General features: G+C 44.4%; 1 protein-coding gene across 1 annotated transcript in view; it reads right to left on the reverse strand.

Moving 5' to 3' along the window:
• Positions 1-15,464, reverse strand: part of LOC137537713 (intestinal mucin-like protein) — a 280,540-nt gene that overhangs the window by 54,636 nt on the left and 210,440 nt on the right. Inside the window, exons 8-10 of the mRNA XM_068259654.1 lie at positions 11,856-11,896; positions 6,843-6,974; positions 3,436-3,534 (exon numbers count right to left, since the gene is read on the reverse strand). Of these exons, the coding sequence (XP_068115755.1) occupies positions 3,436-3,534; positions 6,843-6,974; positions 11,856-11,896 (272 nt within the window). The remainder of the gene's footprint in view (positions 1-3,435; positions 3,535-6,842; positions 6,975-11,855; positions 11,897-15,464) is intronic.

The raw sequence follows: 15,464 nt of genomic DNA on the forward strand, positions 1-15,464 counted from the left end.
TTTTGCTGTTACAGCTTCAGGAATGAGTACTGGAGGCTGGGACGTAACTAGAATCACAGGTTTCAAAAACAAAACATACTTACAGTCAGGGCCGGCCTTAGGTTTCACAGCGCCCTGAGCGAAACCGGATTTTGTTGCCCCCCCCCCATAAGTAGCATAGTTGTCCCCATATAGGTAGCATAGTTGCCTCCAGTGTAGGTAGTATAGTTGCCCCATATAGGTAGCACAGCTGCCCTCAGTGTAGCTAGTACAGTTTCCCCCAGTGTAGTAGCATAGTTGCCCCAGTGTAGGTAGTTTGCCCCAGTATGCCCCCAGTGTAGGTAGTTTGCCCACAGCAGTGTAGGTAGTTTGCCCCCAGCAGTGTAGGTAGTTTGCCCCAGCGTAGGTAGCTTGCCCCCAGCGTAGGTAGCTTGCCCCAGTATGCCCCCAGCGTAGGTAGCTTGCCCCCAGCGTAGGTAGCTTGCCCCAGTATGCCCCCAGCGGAGGTAGCTTGCCCCAGTATGCCCCCAGCGTAGGTAGCTTGCCCCAGTATGCCCCCAGCGTAGGTAGCTTGCCCCCAGCGTAGGTAGCTTGCCCCAGTATGCCCCCAGCGTAGGTAGCTTGCCCCAGTATGCCCCCAGCGTAGGTAGTTTGCCCCAGTATGCCCCCAGCGTAGGTAGCTTGCCCCCAGCGTAGGTAGCTTGCCCCAGTATGCCCCCAGCGTAGGTAGCTTGCCCCAGTATGCCCCCAGCGTAGGTAGCTTGCCCCAGTATGCCCCCAGCGTAGGTAGCTTGCCCCAGTACGCCCCCAGCATAGGTAGCTTGCCCTAGTATGCCCCCAGCATGGGTAGCTTGCCCCCAGCGTAGGTAGCTTGCCCCCAGTGTAGGTAGCTTGCCCCCAGCATAGGTAGCTTGCCCCAGTATGCCCCCAGCATAGGTAGCTTGCCCCAGTGTAGGTAGCTTGCCCTCAGCGTAGGTAGCTTGCCCCAGTATTCCCCCAGCGTAGGTAGCTTGCCCCCAGCGTAGGTAGCTTGCCCCATTATGCCCCCAGTGTAGGTAGCTTGCCCCCAGCATAGGTAGCTTGCCCCAGTATGCCCCCAGTGTAGGTAGCTTGCCCCCAGCGTAGGTAGCTTGCCCCAGTATGCCCCCAGTGTAGGTAGCTTGCCCCAGTATGCCCCCAGCGTAGGTAGCTTGCCCCAGTATGCCCCCAGCATAGGTAGCTTGCCCCCAGCGTAGGTAACTTGCCCCAGTATGCCCCCAGTGTAGGTAGCTTGCCCCAGTATGCCCCCAGCGTAGGTAGCTTGCCCCAGTATGCCCCCAGCGTAGGTAGCTTGCCCCCAGCGTAGGTAGCTTGCCCCATTATGCCCCCAGTGTAGGTAGCTTGCCCCCAGCGTAGGTAGCTTGCCCCATTATGCCCCCAGTGTAGGTAACTTGCCTCCAGCGTAGGTAGCTTGCCCCATTATGCCCCCAGTGTAGGTAGCTTGCCCCCAGCGTAGGTAGCTTGCCCCAGTATGCCCCCAGTGTAGGTAGCTTGCCCCCAGCATAGGTAGCTTGCCCCAGTATGCCCCCAGTGTGTGTAGGTAGCTTGCCCCCAGCGTAGGTAGCTTACCCCAGTATGCCCCCAGTGTAGGTAGCTTGCCCCAGTATGCCCCCAGTGTAGGTAGCTTGCCCCCAGCGTAGGTAGCTTGCCCCAGCGTAGGTAGCTTGCCCCAGTATGCCCCCAGTGTAGGTAGCTTGCCCCAGCGTAGGTAGCTTGCCCCAGTATGCCCCCCCCCCCCTATGTGGCAGAGACCGACTCACCTGACATCCAGCACCAGCGCCGACGTCACTCTTCTCTCCCCGCTTCCACTCCATCTGTAGTTAGAGCAGGCTACAAGAAAATGGCCGCCGTTTGTCTGCATTTGTGGACATCGGCGGCCATTTTCTTGTAGTCCTGCTCTAAATATAGACTGAGAGGACACCGGGAGACAGCGGGGCGGCGAGGGGCGGCAAGGGGCGACAGGGCACATGCGCCCTTGAGAGCACGGCGCCCTGAGCGACCGCACAGGTCGCTCATAGCAAAGGCCGGCCCTGCTTACAGTATAGGTAGCTAGGTACAGGTTCCCCCAGTTAATTAGCTTGATGTAATTTGGATGACAGTGAGAGTGTGTGCTGCAGGCAGCTGCTATGTGTCTGTGTGTGTGTTGTGCACAGACCAGGCCAGCTGCTGCCTGCTGGCCAGCTATTAGCCTTAGGTATAGGTATAGGTTAGGGATTAGGGGATAGGATTACTGTGTTATTGTGTAGTTACTAGTTAGTACTGTAGTACTGCATGCAGTGCTAGTAGTTGTTAGAGTAGTAGTACTACTGTGTTAGCTTTCTACAGAACTGCTGTGCTGTGAGCAGTGCCAGTGTGACAGTTAGTGTGCACTAGTGTCTTCTCCTCTGCTGTCTGACTGTCACTCGGCACTCGCCACGTGTCACTTGCCACGTGTCACTTGCCACGTGTCACTTGCCACGTGTCACTTGCCAAGGCAGCAGGAGCAGGCCGGACGTGGCACATGGCAATTGGCACTTGCCAAGTGCCATGTGACACGTGCCAAGTGACACTTGGCAAGTGGCACGTGACACTTGGAAAGTGGAACGTGGCAAGTGCCAGTTGCCACGTGTCACGTCCGGCATGTTCCTGGCACACATTACACCTGCTGCTGCTGCATTGCCCTGCTTCTGCTGCCTGTGCAGCTTCCACCGCCAGGCCAGGGTGCCATAGGCCACTGATACCACATATATTTAACCCAAAACACAAATGCTGCGTAATTTTTTGGAGGTGTCTTGGCTGAACACTGTCATGTCCCAGTTGTGCGTTTGGACTTTGGACACAATGCTGAACACTGTAAGTCCCACATCATCAATTAGTGTTCCCCCTTAAAAAATAATGATGCTACATGCCTCATTTACCCTAAAAAATATTTTTAAAGCAATTTAAAGGGCACTTCCAGTTTTTCTGTTCGGATTTCTGAATCTGCAGGGATAGCCCGGATAATGCGTTCGGATTCGGATATCCGATCCAGATCCGGATATCTGGGTATCCGGATCCGGATCAATTTGGATTTTGAAAAGGGGTATCCGAGCACCCCTGTAGCCAGATATAGGTGCCCCCAGTGTCACAGGGTTATAGTAGCACAGGAGGGGGGAGAAGTGGGCATACATAGTCGCAGGGAGAAGGGCCTGACTCCCCCCTCCCTCACCTCGGGCCCCACTTCAGAGTTTCCCCCTCAAAGAAATTACAGCAGCAGGCAGGGATTGGTGCCCCACAAAGGCATGGCACTGCTGATGCTTACACAGTATTCAAAATATACAAAGTATACAGCATTCAAAATACAATATGACATACATAAAATAATTAGTATAAGTACTTTCAACAAATAGGAGGCTAAATGAAGTTAATTTTGTGCTGTAATTTATCTTCACCAAATACCTGGACAGTAAAAAGTGTTCCATTAGGGGCAACTGCAATACAACACTTTTGGATGCATGATCCGCAGCAGCCACTTGTAGGTGGTTTATAGGCATAACCCTATACAAGAATTAAGAAAAAATGAACAGTCTATAAATGTAGAACATTTTTCAATTTGGTTAAATTTAAAGTACAACATAATGGTATGTATGTAAAATATAAATAATAAATGTTTACTGACTTTCTCTATCAAAAGCACACTTAAATTTAAATCATTTGGAAGCATATTATGGACTATTTTGTAGAGTCACAGGAAAGCCTGTGATAACTGGACTAGGTGCTTTGGGAGCCGTAGCATAGGGGGAATGCTCATTTGAGCAGTAAGACATATGGGCAAGTCTTTCTTTTCATCATTTTTTCAGTGTAATATTACTGAAAAAGATTGTTCCAGAATGTTAAAGAAAATCTGTAAGACACCCTCCAAACACCACCCCTTCCCCCCAGGGATACTTACCTTGGGAGGGGGAAGCATCTGGATCCTAATGAGGCTTCCCCTGCCCTCCTAAGCCTCGGCGAGACCCCCGAACACTGGATAGGTAAATATACCGCGATCCATTGCAGGCACAGTAGCAGCTTTTCAAAAGGGTGCCTGGGTAGTAGAGCTGACCCGATCGGGCTTGGCTATATCCACCTGAGCCCGATCGGGAACAGCGCCGACACCGGGAAAGATAAATATTGCCACAGCTGACATCCTTGTCGGCTGTGGTTTCGGGGGAGACAGTGCTCTCTGCTCCCCAAAGGGCAGAGGAGGGATGAGGAAGTCTCATTAGGATCCAGAGGCTTCCCCTCCCGAGATAAGTATCCCCCGGGAAGGGGGTATTTTTCTTACAGATTATCTTTAAGTGAAGTGAAGTGCATTTCAAATCAAGTTGTGCCATAATGGACCTTGTTCAAACAAAATGTAATCAGTACGCATAAACAGTTCCTTGTCACACAACCTCACACCAGCTGTCCATATTTCTTGCCCCAAGACAAAGTCCAATATACGGTATGTAATCTTTCTTTATTCAACACTTCCCAAAAGATGCTCTTCCAAAATCTGTCTAATCCATATTTTTTCTTATGCATGATTTGACTTAATGACCAAGGCTTAAAGGGGACGGAGCCCTATTTATGACCAGAGGGGCACATGATAATTCATATGATCGTTGAGTATGATCATAGGTTCTGGTGAGTGCCTTTTTTGTATCAGAGGTGTGGTGGAGGTTGATGTCAGATTCTGCAAGACTATAATGGCCTTTGTTCAATCAACTTTTCTTGTGAGTTTTATCTCAGGAGATCATTTGATTATCTTACTTATGAAGTAACTTTTCAACATCCTGTAACTGAACAGGTATTAAAAAGTAGGTTAAAATGTAATATCAGACTTATTTTGAATATTTTCTTGTTGGGGGCTTAAAACTTATTTTATTGATAAAGGCCCACATACAATTAACTTTTTCTCCTTTTCTCCAAGGTGATATTTTCAAACTTGTCATTAAAATGGTTTGAAACCAACAGCAAGCAAGAAGATACTCAAAATATTTTTGGGTAATACTTTTCCACTGAAAAGTTATTCTAAAAAGAAGTTGAAAAATGATCTCCTAAAAGAAAACTCAGGAGAAAAAATGAATACATTGCATATGGGCCAATGGTGTCTGAAGTTTCACAAACAGAGAAAGTCTGATTGGATCCCTTGAAGTTTTTTTTTTCTTCAATGAGGGGATTTGTGGTTATCTTCATCCTTTATAGCCCTCAGTCTACACTATCCTACACTATCCTTCCAGGAAGCCTGTGGGAATCCCTGTAGGCAATTCATTACAACAAAGGTTATGCAATGTCTCAAGTCTATAGGTCTTCATGGTGTATAATCAGATTCAGTCACTTTCATGCAAATCTGACACCACATTGATCTTCTTCATATGAGTTATGAACCTCTCATCCTACTTTTAAGAACAATCTTACTTAAATGCAATGGAACAAGAAAAAAGTCACACCGCACATCATATGACCATTGTGTCGCATACTGTAAAACATACAGTCAATGAAAAGTATGTTTCACTGCCACTACTAATGTACATATTATCTGGAAAGGCAATGCATGCAGCGGGCTGGGATACCGCACTTTTTTGGATGCACTGTAAATGTGACAGAGTTACCATTGCAGTGCGACTTTCTGAGCTACAATACCTCCATTATATCACATGGCCAATGCCCCACTATATAAAAAGCCTATACCTCATCACCCAGGTTGGATAAAAAGCATGTTTGTTCATTTCTAATCCACAATTGAGTCAGCGCCATCTTCTTGTGTAAATAGCTCTTTTATTCAATCAGTAAAAACCTAATGTGATCTGTAATCAGCGACAGCTCTGCTGTTTCGGGCAGTGTGCCCTTTATCAAGCCTTACAGCGTGACATCAGCTCATAGACTAAACCAGTCTACCTGATTACGTACAATAACATCAACCAGCAGCCAATCAGGGATCAGATTGCTCAACCAATCAGCGATCGCAGAGTCTAGTCTATGAGCTGATGTCCCGCTGTAAGGCTTGATGAACGCTGATTACAGATCACATCATGTTTTTAGTGATTGAATAAAAGAGCTATTTACACAAGAAGATGGTGCTGACTCGGTTGTGGATTATGCATTAAAGACACTCGTAGGTGCAAGATTGCCTGGGTCATAGCACATCGGACAATTTATCCAAATTTCCTTCCAACAGTGCTTGCTACACACTGTTTTTAATTTGTTACTTCCTAGAAGGGGCCGGCATGGTTTACTTTCTTCTGTCTCTGCCCATTTAAACACAATACTCTCACTAAAAATGTAAAACTATCACCAACTGATTTGGGAAAAAACACAACTCATATTTCTAATCATAATGAGCTAAACAAAATACCAAATTCAAAACCGTCAGACAAAAATGTTATTATGAGCCAAGGCAAAACTTGTCCCTTTTTATTTTATTCATCAGGCACAAATGCCCACAAGTGTTCCCAACCCCCACCCTCTGCAATTTGGTGACAAAACTATGTGCAGTGGTCCATCGGTGTAAAATATCTGTGCATCAGTGAAAAATAGAGACAAAAATGGCCTCCTGCGTTTTTCAGTGCAGTTTGCTTGCATTAACAGTTTAAAAACGCATTAATATGATATGAAAATGTGTCTTATTTTCATCAAATTCTGATAACACAAAATTAGGCAATGTAGGCATTTCACTTTTGACTAATCTAGGGAGATATCAGTGAGGGCAAGGCTCAATGCAGCCTACAGCGGCAGAAGGAAACATGCACATCATATACAAATGTATCCACTTCTTGTATTTTGTTAATAAAAAGGAAATATAAGTGTGCCTGATTTTGCCTCTAGCTATATACTCTACTTACCAGTGAACATGCAGCAGGACTGCAAGGTATGTCTACACAATAATATTCATTAAAACCAGTTTTAGGGTTCTTGATATTGGAGCATGTGCAGGTCATGCAAAGAGAATCATTTGTTGCAATAACTTGGCCAACCTGTTAAGGTCAAAAAATAACAAGTAAATATTTAGTTTTAGGTCTCAAAAGCTTAGATAAGGAATATTTTTAATTATTTCATTTAACTCTGTATTAAAAAATATAGATATTATAGTGGATGTAGGAACAAAATGTAATGTGTAGGTGTTTGAGCAGTACCACTGGCATCAGCAGTATCTGTGCAGGCAGGGCCACCTTCAGGGCAGTAAAAGAGGTACTGCTGTATGGGGCACGAAGAAAGTCTTGGGCCCAAACAGCGGCAGTTCCACATAGGCCCCTGCTGGCGTGGCCTCCTTAAACCACATAAGCTGTGTGGTGAAACGTTGTTGATGCCAGCTGCATGACTGGAGGACTCGCAGCAATGCAGGAGGGAAGTCTACAATGCATTGTTGCTCTGCCCTGTCATCTTATTGCCCCACCCCTGCATGTGGCTCCACCCCCTTGAGAGTCTAAAATGGCAAGTGGAAAGAAGCCTGCTACACCAAGAGGCCCCACTCCCCACACCTGCTGGCCACTACAATAGACATATCACTACCAACCTGCTACTACAAGATACCGATCAGATTGTGATTTGACATGTGGAGACACAGGGGAGTAAGGGGGGCCCAGTAGGTTTGCATAGTTTGATCAGTGAAACTCCAACTGCATGGCAAATCACCAGGCATGGTTCGTGAAAACCTTCTGTAAGCAAGGAAGGCCCGATTGTCTGTAAGATCACATTTTAAATTCTTGTTTGCTCATCCATATTGTAGAGGCCTGTGTAGGTAGAGGCCTGCACAGGTCGAATTTTTCAGACCTTCACCTGACCTGCACCCGCAGCCCCCTACCCACACCTGACCTGAAACCCGCTTTCTGGTGGATTTGATACCGGCACCCAACCCGCATCCCGCTTTTTCCATTTTCTTCTAAAGTACACATTTAACCACTTAAGCCTAACTGGATGAAAATTCGCGGCCGCTAGCCCACCGATCAATGAAAGGGATTATAAACTATACAGCGTGTCTTTAATTATATCTAAAGGACATATATATGACCGTAGTATTATGTATACACAATACAGGAACAGGAAACAAATCTTCTTAATTAGCTCATAGTTCAATGAGGGATAGAATTAGGCAGTTTGCCTTCCCAAATAGAGAGATTATGCAATATTTAGTGTGTTGCTATCCCAAGCAAGTGCTCCTATCTAGAAGCCTTCTAACCTTGCCAGCACCTAGGGAAAGGGAAGTTAAAAGAGACAGATTGAGGTATGAAAGAGAAAGATGGATAGATACCTCACTAGAAAATTCTTCTACCCAGAGCTGTTTGTATTCATCCGAACATTGGAACTCATTCCAAACTGACCATGTTATGGTATATTGTTCTGATCTGTCTTGAGACAGAAGTATCATGTGTTCCATGGTTTTGACACCATCCACTCGTTTCAGCCAGGCTTTAATAGTGGGGGTCAAAGAGGATTTCCAATGTAAAGGGATCATAGCCCTAGCCGCGTTAATAAGATGACAAACAATTGATCTCTTATAAGATTTGACTGATTCATGTGTATCATGAAGTAGTAAACAGTTTGGGGTGAAGGGAATCTTATTTCCTGAGATCTTTTCTATGAGGTGATGGATCTCAGACCAAAATGGAGTGATTTTGGGGCAGGACCAAAAAGTATGAAGAATATCTCCCCCAGACGAGCCACGTCTCCAACAGAGATCAGGAAATGATGGAAATATTTTATGTAACATTTGAGGAGTCCTATACCATCTTGAGAGAATTTTAAAACCAAGTTCCTGAACGCAGACGTTCAGGGAACCCTTGTGATTAAGTGTGAAGATTTTTTTGCCATGGTTTCTCCTCTATTTCCTGACCAATATCCTTCTCCCACAATTCCTGATATTTAAGTTTAGATGAGGAGGTCGAAACCAAAAACATCTGGTAAAGAGCAGAAATCAAATATCTATGTGGGCCATTACTCAAAATCAAGTTTTCAAATTCAGTCAATGGTGCTGTACATGCCTGAGTTTTCAGTATGAATTGGAGAAACTGTTTGATTTGGAGGAATTGCCAAGTGGAGAGGGATACGTCTTTTCTTAGTAAAGAGATTTTTTGCAAAGTTGTAACTCTTCCCTGTGAAATAAAGTCTTTAACCCTCGGGATTCTATCATTAGTCCAGGAGGAGAGGAATGGGATGTCCGCCGCAGGCGTAAAAGCAGGATTATTGCATAATGGTGTTAGTGGGCCATTAAGTTGTGTCATACCCAAGATAGGTAGGCGTCGTCATATGCATTTCACCGAGGCAATCATAAGAGGGTTTTGCCATGACAATAATTTATGACCAGGACAGTCTATCCACCCCAATACCACAGTTGGACAACTTGCTGTTTCCTGCTCAATGCTTACTTAAGGTTTGGGAGTGTCAAAGGAGTTCCACTCTACAACCCTGCTTAGTTGGGACACCATATGGTACTTTTGAAGGTCTGGCAGACCCATTCCCCTCAAATCTTTTGGAATTGATAGTGTAGTTCTCTTAATTCTGGGTGATTTGCCTCCCCATATATACTTATTGATCTGTGTCTGTAGATGTTTCAGAAATATTAAGGAAGTTCTATCGGTATGCATTGGCATATGTATAGCAACCTCGGAAGTACATTTATTTTAATTAAAGCCATCCTGCCAATCCATGAAATATGGTTTTAACTGCTCCATCTCTGCAAATCAGATTTTATAGAGTTGCCAATTTTCTCAAAGTTAGCTAAAAACAGACCTTTGAATTCCCTTGTAATATTAATGCCCAGATATTTAAGAGAATCCTTCGCCCATTAAAAAGCAAAAGATCTTTTGCAAGTATGTACTAGTCTGGAATCTAATGATATATTCAGGGCCTGTGACTTGTGGAAGTTTATTTTTAAATTGGAGATGCGTTCAAACTCCGTAATTTGTGGATTAAATTTGGAAGAGAAATCAGGGGGTTAAGCAAGAAGAAGAGTAAGTCGTCAGCAAATGCCGCAACGACATTATGATACTTCCCAATTTCCAGGCCCTGGATGTTAGGATCTGATCTGACTGCATTAAAAACGGGTTCCAGGGTAAGTATATAAATCAAGGGTGATAGGGGACATCCCTGCCTCGTCCCATTCATAATTTTGAATGTGTCAGATAACATCCCATTGACCTTAACTCGGGCAGATGGGTTAGTATACAAGAGACCAATCCATCTGCACATGGGGACTCCTATACCTAAGCATGACAGGACGGCTTGGGTATAGTCCCACGCCACCCTATCAAACGCCTTTTCAGCGTCTGTTGAGAGCAGAAAAGCTTTTAGGCCCCTCTTCTTCACGAAAGCCATAATGTCGATAGTTCTCATGACATTATCCTTAGCCTCACGGCCAGGGACAAAGCCAGCTTGATCTGGGTTGACATATCCTGGTACAAACAGGAGAAGATGAGTTGCGAGAATTTTCTCCAAAATTTTTGCATCAAGATTTAGCAGAGAAATTGGTCTGTAGTTAGAGCAAAACTGAGGATCTTTTTCAGGCTTCGGAATTGCAGCAATGTGCGCCTCTAGAAATTGGAGTGATGGGTTAGTCTCAGAAGTAATGGCGTTAAAAGCCGCAACAAAGGCTGGTACCAATTTGTTAGTGAAGGCTTTATAATATTGGCTCGTAAGCCCATCTGGGCCCGGGGACTTTACCTGGTTTCAAGGCCTTTACTGCAATAAAGAAATTGTCTTCAGTGAGTGGGGATTCTAGGACCTTCCTTTCTGCTTGTTCTAACTTTAAACCTGAGGTATATTTGGAAAGACAATCATTTTATGCACACTTTTCTGGAAGTGTCTATAGACTGCTTTTTGTTAGGGTCGTGCAAATTATATAGTGGTGCGTAATATTTCTGGAATTCCTCTGAAATATCCTCAGTTCTGTATATCTTTTTTTGTTGATTGTTAATCAAGCAGGAGATATGGAGTGGATAGACTGTTTCCTCAGTGCTCTGGCTAGGTATTTTCCACTTTTGTTTCCATGCTCGTAGAAAATCCTCTTGGATGCCAAGAGTTTAAGTCTAGCATCAGAGTACATCAACTTATCTAAAGCAGTTCTAGCATTGTTTAATTCCTCCAAAAGGGAAAAAGCTAAAGATTGTGTAACCTTTCCACTGTACTAATTACCTCCAGAAGTTTCAACATCCCCTCCTCTCTCTCCTTTTTGAGTTTGGAGCCCACCCTGATGAAATGGCCTCTTATTACGGTCTTATGGGCCTCCCAAACAGAGAGTTTAGAGGCCTAAGAATCGTTATTTATTTGAAAGTACTCGTCTAATACCGTTGTTACTGTTTGACATTGTCGTTTCTCTGATAGCAGATTGGGGCGCAGTCTCCAACACCATGTTTTGTTTATTTTATCAGGAATCGTGAGTAGAAGGAAAATCAGTGCATGGTCAGATATGATTCTAGGACCAATAGAGGTTTTCTTAACTAGCGATAGATCTCTTTGAGGGATAAAGAAATAGTCAATCCTGGAATATTTGTTATGTACATTGGAGACAGAATTGTCTTATGCTTGCTTTAAGTACCTGCAACCCGACCCACACCCCGCTACCCGACCAGCACCCGCTGGTCGCTACTCGACCTGCAACTTGAGCTACCCGTGACCCAACCTGCACCCGTAGCTCGAATCAATTCGGGTACACGCACCCGACCCGCATTTCGGTAACCCCCAGGTACCCGACCCGATGCAGGCCTCTAGTTTGAATTACAATATTAACCTGGAAACATTGAATACTTGTTTATGGACATTGGGTGGGAAATCTCACATGACCGTGAAAACTTATTATTCTCATTCACATTTAAAATGTACATGTCTAAACTAAGCAAAAACGTTGATGGCTCTTTTCTCACCTGGTACACAGCCCCATTAACTAGACATACATCCATGGGTCCTGTCAGGGAGACAATATGATTTTTATTATTCGTGCAGTTTATTTGTCGCATGTTTTTCTTCACTACAAGGAGAAGTTTATAACAAATAAATTTGTGTGATAGCAGTCATGAGCACTTTGCGCATGCGTATGACATCGTAGTGACATTATACGCATGCGCAGAGTGCTCCTGGATGCAACTGCGCACTGTAGGATGTGCGCAGCTGGGCCAGCGCTGGCGCAGTGATGCCCGACCTGGCCGACCAGAAAGATGGTGCCGAAGGGCATTTAGGAGGATTGGAGGGGCAGGATGGAGATCGGGGGGGGGGGGGGGAGCATCAGGACAGCTCACCATACACCTGCTGCCCCGTTTCTCATATGAATTTGGGCTCTGGTATCCTTTAAACAACTAGAACAGAAAGAGGTTGCCAAAATTAAAAAAATTAATTCTATACAGTATAGTGACCAATGGCTAGGACTAAGAAACATAGAAAACAAGAGTTTTACAAAAATACTGACTACTAAAGCAAAAGTAATGTGTAACAAAATAACTTTTATTGATGGGATCCACCATCAAAAAATAAGATCAATTGAAAAACAGCTTTGAAAAACAACTGAAGGCGGTGGTGTTGGGCAGGTAATTCATATTAGTACTAGATATCCTATATAATAAAACCGCAGGTGTCCCTACGTCATCAGTGTCCGTGTGTCCGTTTGTTTTACTTACTGCGCAAGTGTGCAGCACGGACAGCCTGAGACAGGAGCAGGACGTTCCAGGAGGCCGGCCGGGTGGGCAGGTGTGCGCGCGTGTATGCGTGCTGGCATGTGGCGATGATGACTACAGCCCATTTTTAAACGGGCTAAGATCACTATTATATGTATAACAGTCTAAAATTCATCTACATGCACTAATAATAAACCAAGGTACTAGTGAATATATATATATATATATATATATATATATATATATATATATATATACATATACATGCAGATTGGTGCCCATTGGGCACAGTGAAAGTTAGATGACAACACAATGGCCTTGATACATAAAGCATTACCGCATTCAGTAATGCTAAAAACAGCTGACGTTACCAAGCACTTAGGAAAGTGTCAATTCATAAAAGCAGTTGCCGCGTGAAAAGCTACAATTACCGAGCAGTGAGGTAAATTAACGACTTGAGTGGGAAATGCGTCAGTTAATGTAAATTCATAAAACTTAGAACATGCGATAACAAGCCAAAAAATTACCGGCTGCTCTGGGCTGTCGATAGGAGAGTGATAGGAGAGCGGTAACACTGTGAAAGCCACAAGCAGAGGGGATAAGCTGTGACTGACAGGAGCAGAGCCAATAGAAATAGCTCCTGTCTGCTTCAGGTCCTGCTGATAGGAAGCGCAGGCTTCGCGGGTGGAACAAAAGTTTCTACCACCCACATAGTAAGCAGAGAGAAAGGAACAAATAAAATTTCCCTTGCAGCCCTTCAGCAGTGTTTAAAGGGACCCCGAGCAGTGCCAAAAATTAAAAGATTACACATACCTGGGGCTTTTTCCAGCCCACCATAGGCGGCGAGGTCCCCCGGCGTCCTCCTGGCTCCTCTCCGAATGCCTCCGCCCAGGCCCGCTCTTCTTGGTTCCTCATCACGCTGGACGCTTTGTGTTATCACGCTGGCTGGCGTGACAGGTCTACGCAGCATGCGCCATTTTTTCGACACTGCTCAGGGTCCCTTTAACCTCTTCAGTTCCTGATAGATGCTTTCCCTATACTAGCTGTTTATCTTCACAGCAGGGCATGTGTAACATCTACCAGAAGTTCATTTAATCTGTGGTAATTAAATAAAATGTTAAGAGAGACTAATAGACAGATTCAGAGCCGAGCAGAGGCAGTATAACAAGCTTTATAGTAAAACTTGCACATCTAAGGGGATGTCGGGATGCATTGTAATGCCCTCACTGCACGGAGATTTGTCTATTGAAGCAGTAAATTACCGAACTTCAATTACACCTCTGAACATTTTTATGAATCAGCATACCAAAGTGAAAAATATGGGTAACCTTTCAGCAGCCACTTAAAGTAATACTTGTTTCTGCCATTGGAGAATCGTGTCTCTGCAGAGTGGGTGGAGGTCATGCATGACCTCCACCCACTCTGCATGACCTAATTAGGCAAAAAAACAACCAGCAAGAATTTGTTTGACAGGAAATTATATAGGTGTCTCGGAACCAGCAAATTCACCACTTTTGCTGTATGTGTAGGGTCATTGTCATGCTGAAATGTCCCCTTGTGCCCAAGGCTAAGTTTCTCTGCAGATTGCCTGAATTTGTCGTTGAGAATCCTCATGTGTTGCTCTTTTTTCATGGTGCCGTTTACTGTGATTAGGTTCCCTGGTCCACTGGCTAAAAAACACCACCAAAGCATTAAGTTCTGATCACCATGTTTGACAGTGGGGATAGTGTTCTTTGGGTTGAAGGCTTCTCCTTTTTTACGCCAAATGAAGGAAAAATCATGTGACCAAAAAATTCAATTTTTGTTTCATCTGACCATAACACAGAGACCAGAAGTCTTCTACTTTGTCCAGATGAGCATTTGCAAAGGCCAAGCAAGCTTTTGTGTGCCTTTGCAAATGGAGAAGTGGCGTCCTTCATGGTCTGCATCTGTGGAACCCAGCAGTTTGCAGTGTCCATTGGATTGTCTGCCTTGAGACATTGCCACCAGCAGAGCTTAGATTCACCAGGATGGCGTTGGTGGTGATCTTGGATTCTTTTTCACCTCTCTCACTATCCTCCTGGCCAGCACAGGTGTCATTTTTGGCTTCCGACCACATCCTCTGAGATTTTCCACAGTGCAGAACATCGTGTATTTTTGAATAATATTTTGCACTGTAGCCACTGGAACTTGAAATCATTTAGAAATGGCCTTGTAGTCCTTTCCTGACTTGTGAGCAGCCACAATACGCAACCGCAGGTCCTCACTGAGCTCCTTTGTCTTAGCCATGACTGTCCACAAGCCAGCTGCAGATAGCTGCTGTTTTTCACCTGCTGAGTTGATTAAAACAGCTGTTCCCAATTAATCAGGGTAATTAGGATCTGTAGAACTGCTTGGACTATTTTGAATGGTATAGAACTTTGGATTTTCCCACAGACTATGACAGTTTGTGAAGGGTATGAATAATTTTGGACTGGACACTTTTTGCTCAAATGTAAATAAAAGCTGAAGATTTTTTTTTCTACAAAAATTCCTCTTGTACGTCATCTTATTATCCTTTGGGAGACACCTATGCCATTTCCCGTCAAAAAATTACTTCCTGGTTGAATGAACTTTAAGTAAAAATTTGCCAGGGGTATTAATAATTATGGACAGCACTGTGTGTATATATATATATATATATATATATATATATATATATATATATATATATACACACACACACACACACACATTTGCACATGGTAAGTACGCAGTGCATGAAAGACACAATCTGCTCCAGCTTTGGGACTGTCCACCTCCCACCACTTTGTCAGATGTTGTGCCCTAACAGATGTCATTGAGTAATCAGATGAAAAATGGCGCTCTGTTTGTGTTAGGCGTAGG

The sequence above is a fragment of the Hyperolius riggenbachi genome, chromosome 11 (assembly GCF_040937935.1).
Source record: "Hyperolius riggenbachi isolate aHypRig1 chromosome 11, aHypRig1.pri, whole genome shotgun sequence".
Taxonomy (NCBI): Eukaryota; Metazoa; Chordata; class Amphibia; order Anura; family Hyperoliidae; genus Hyperolius; species Hyperolius riggenbachi.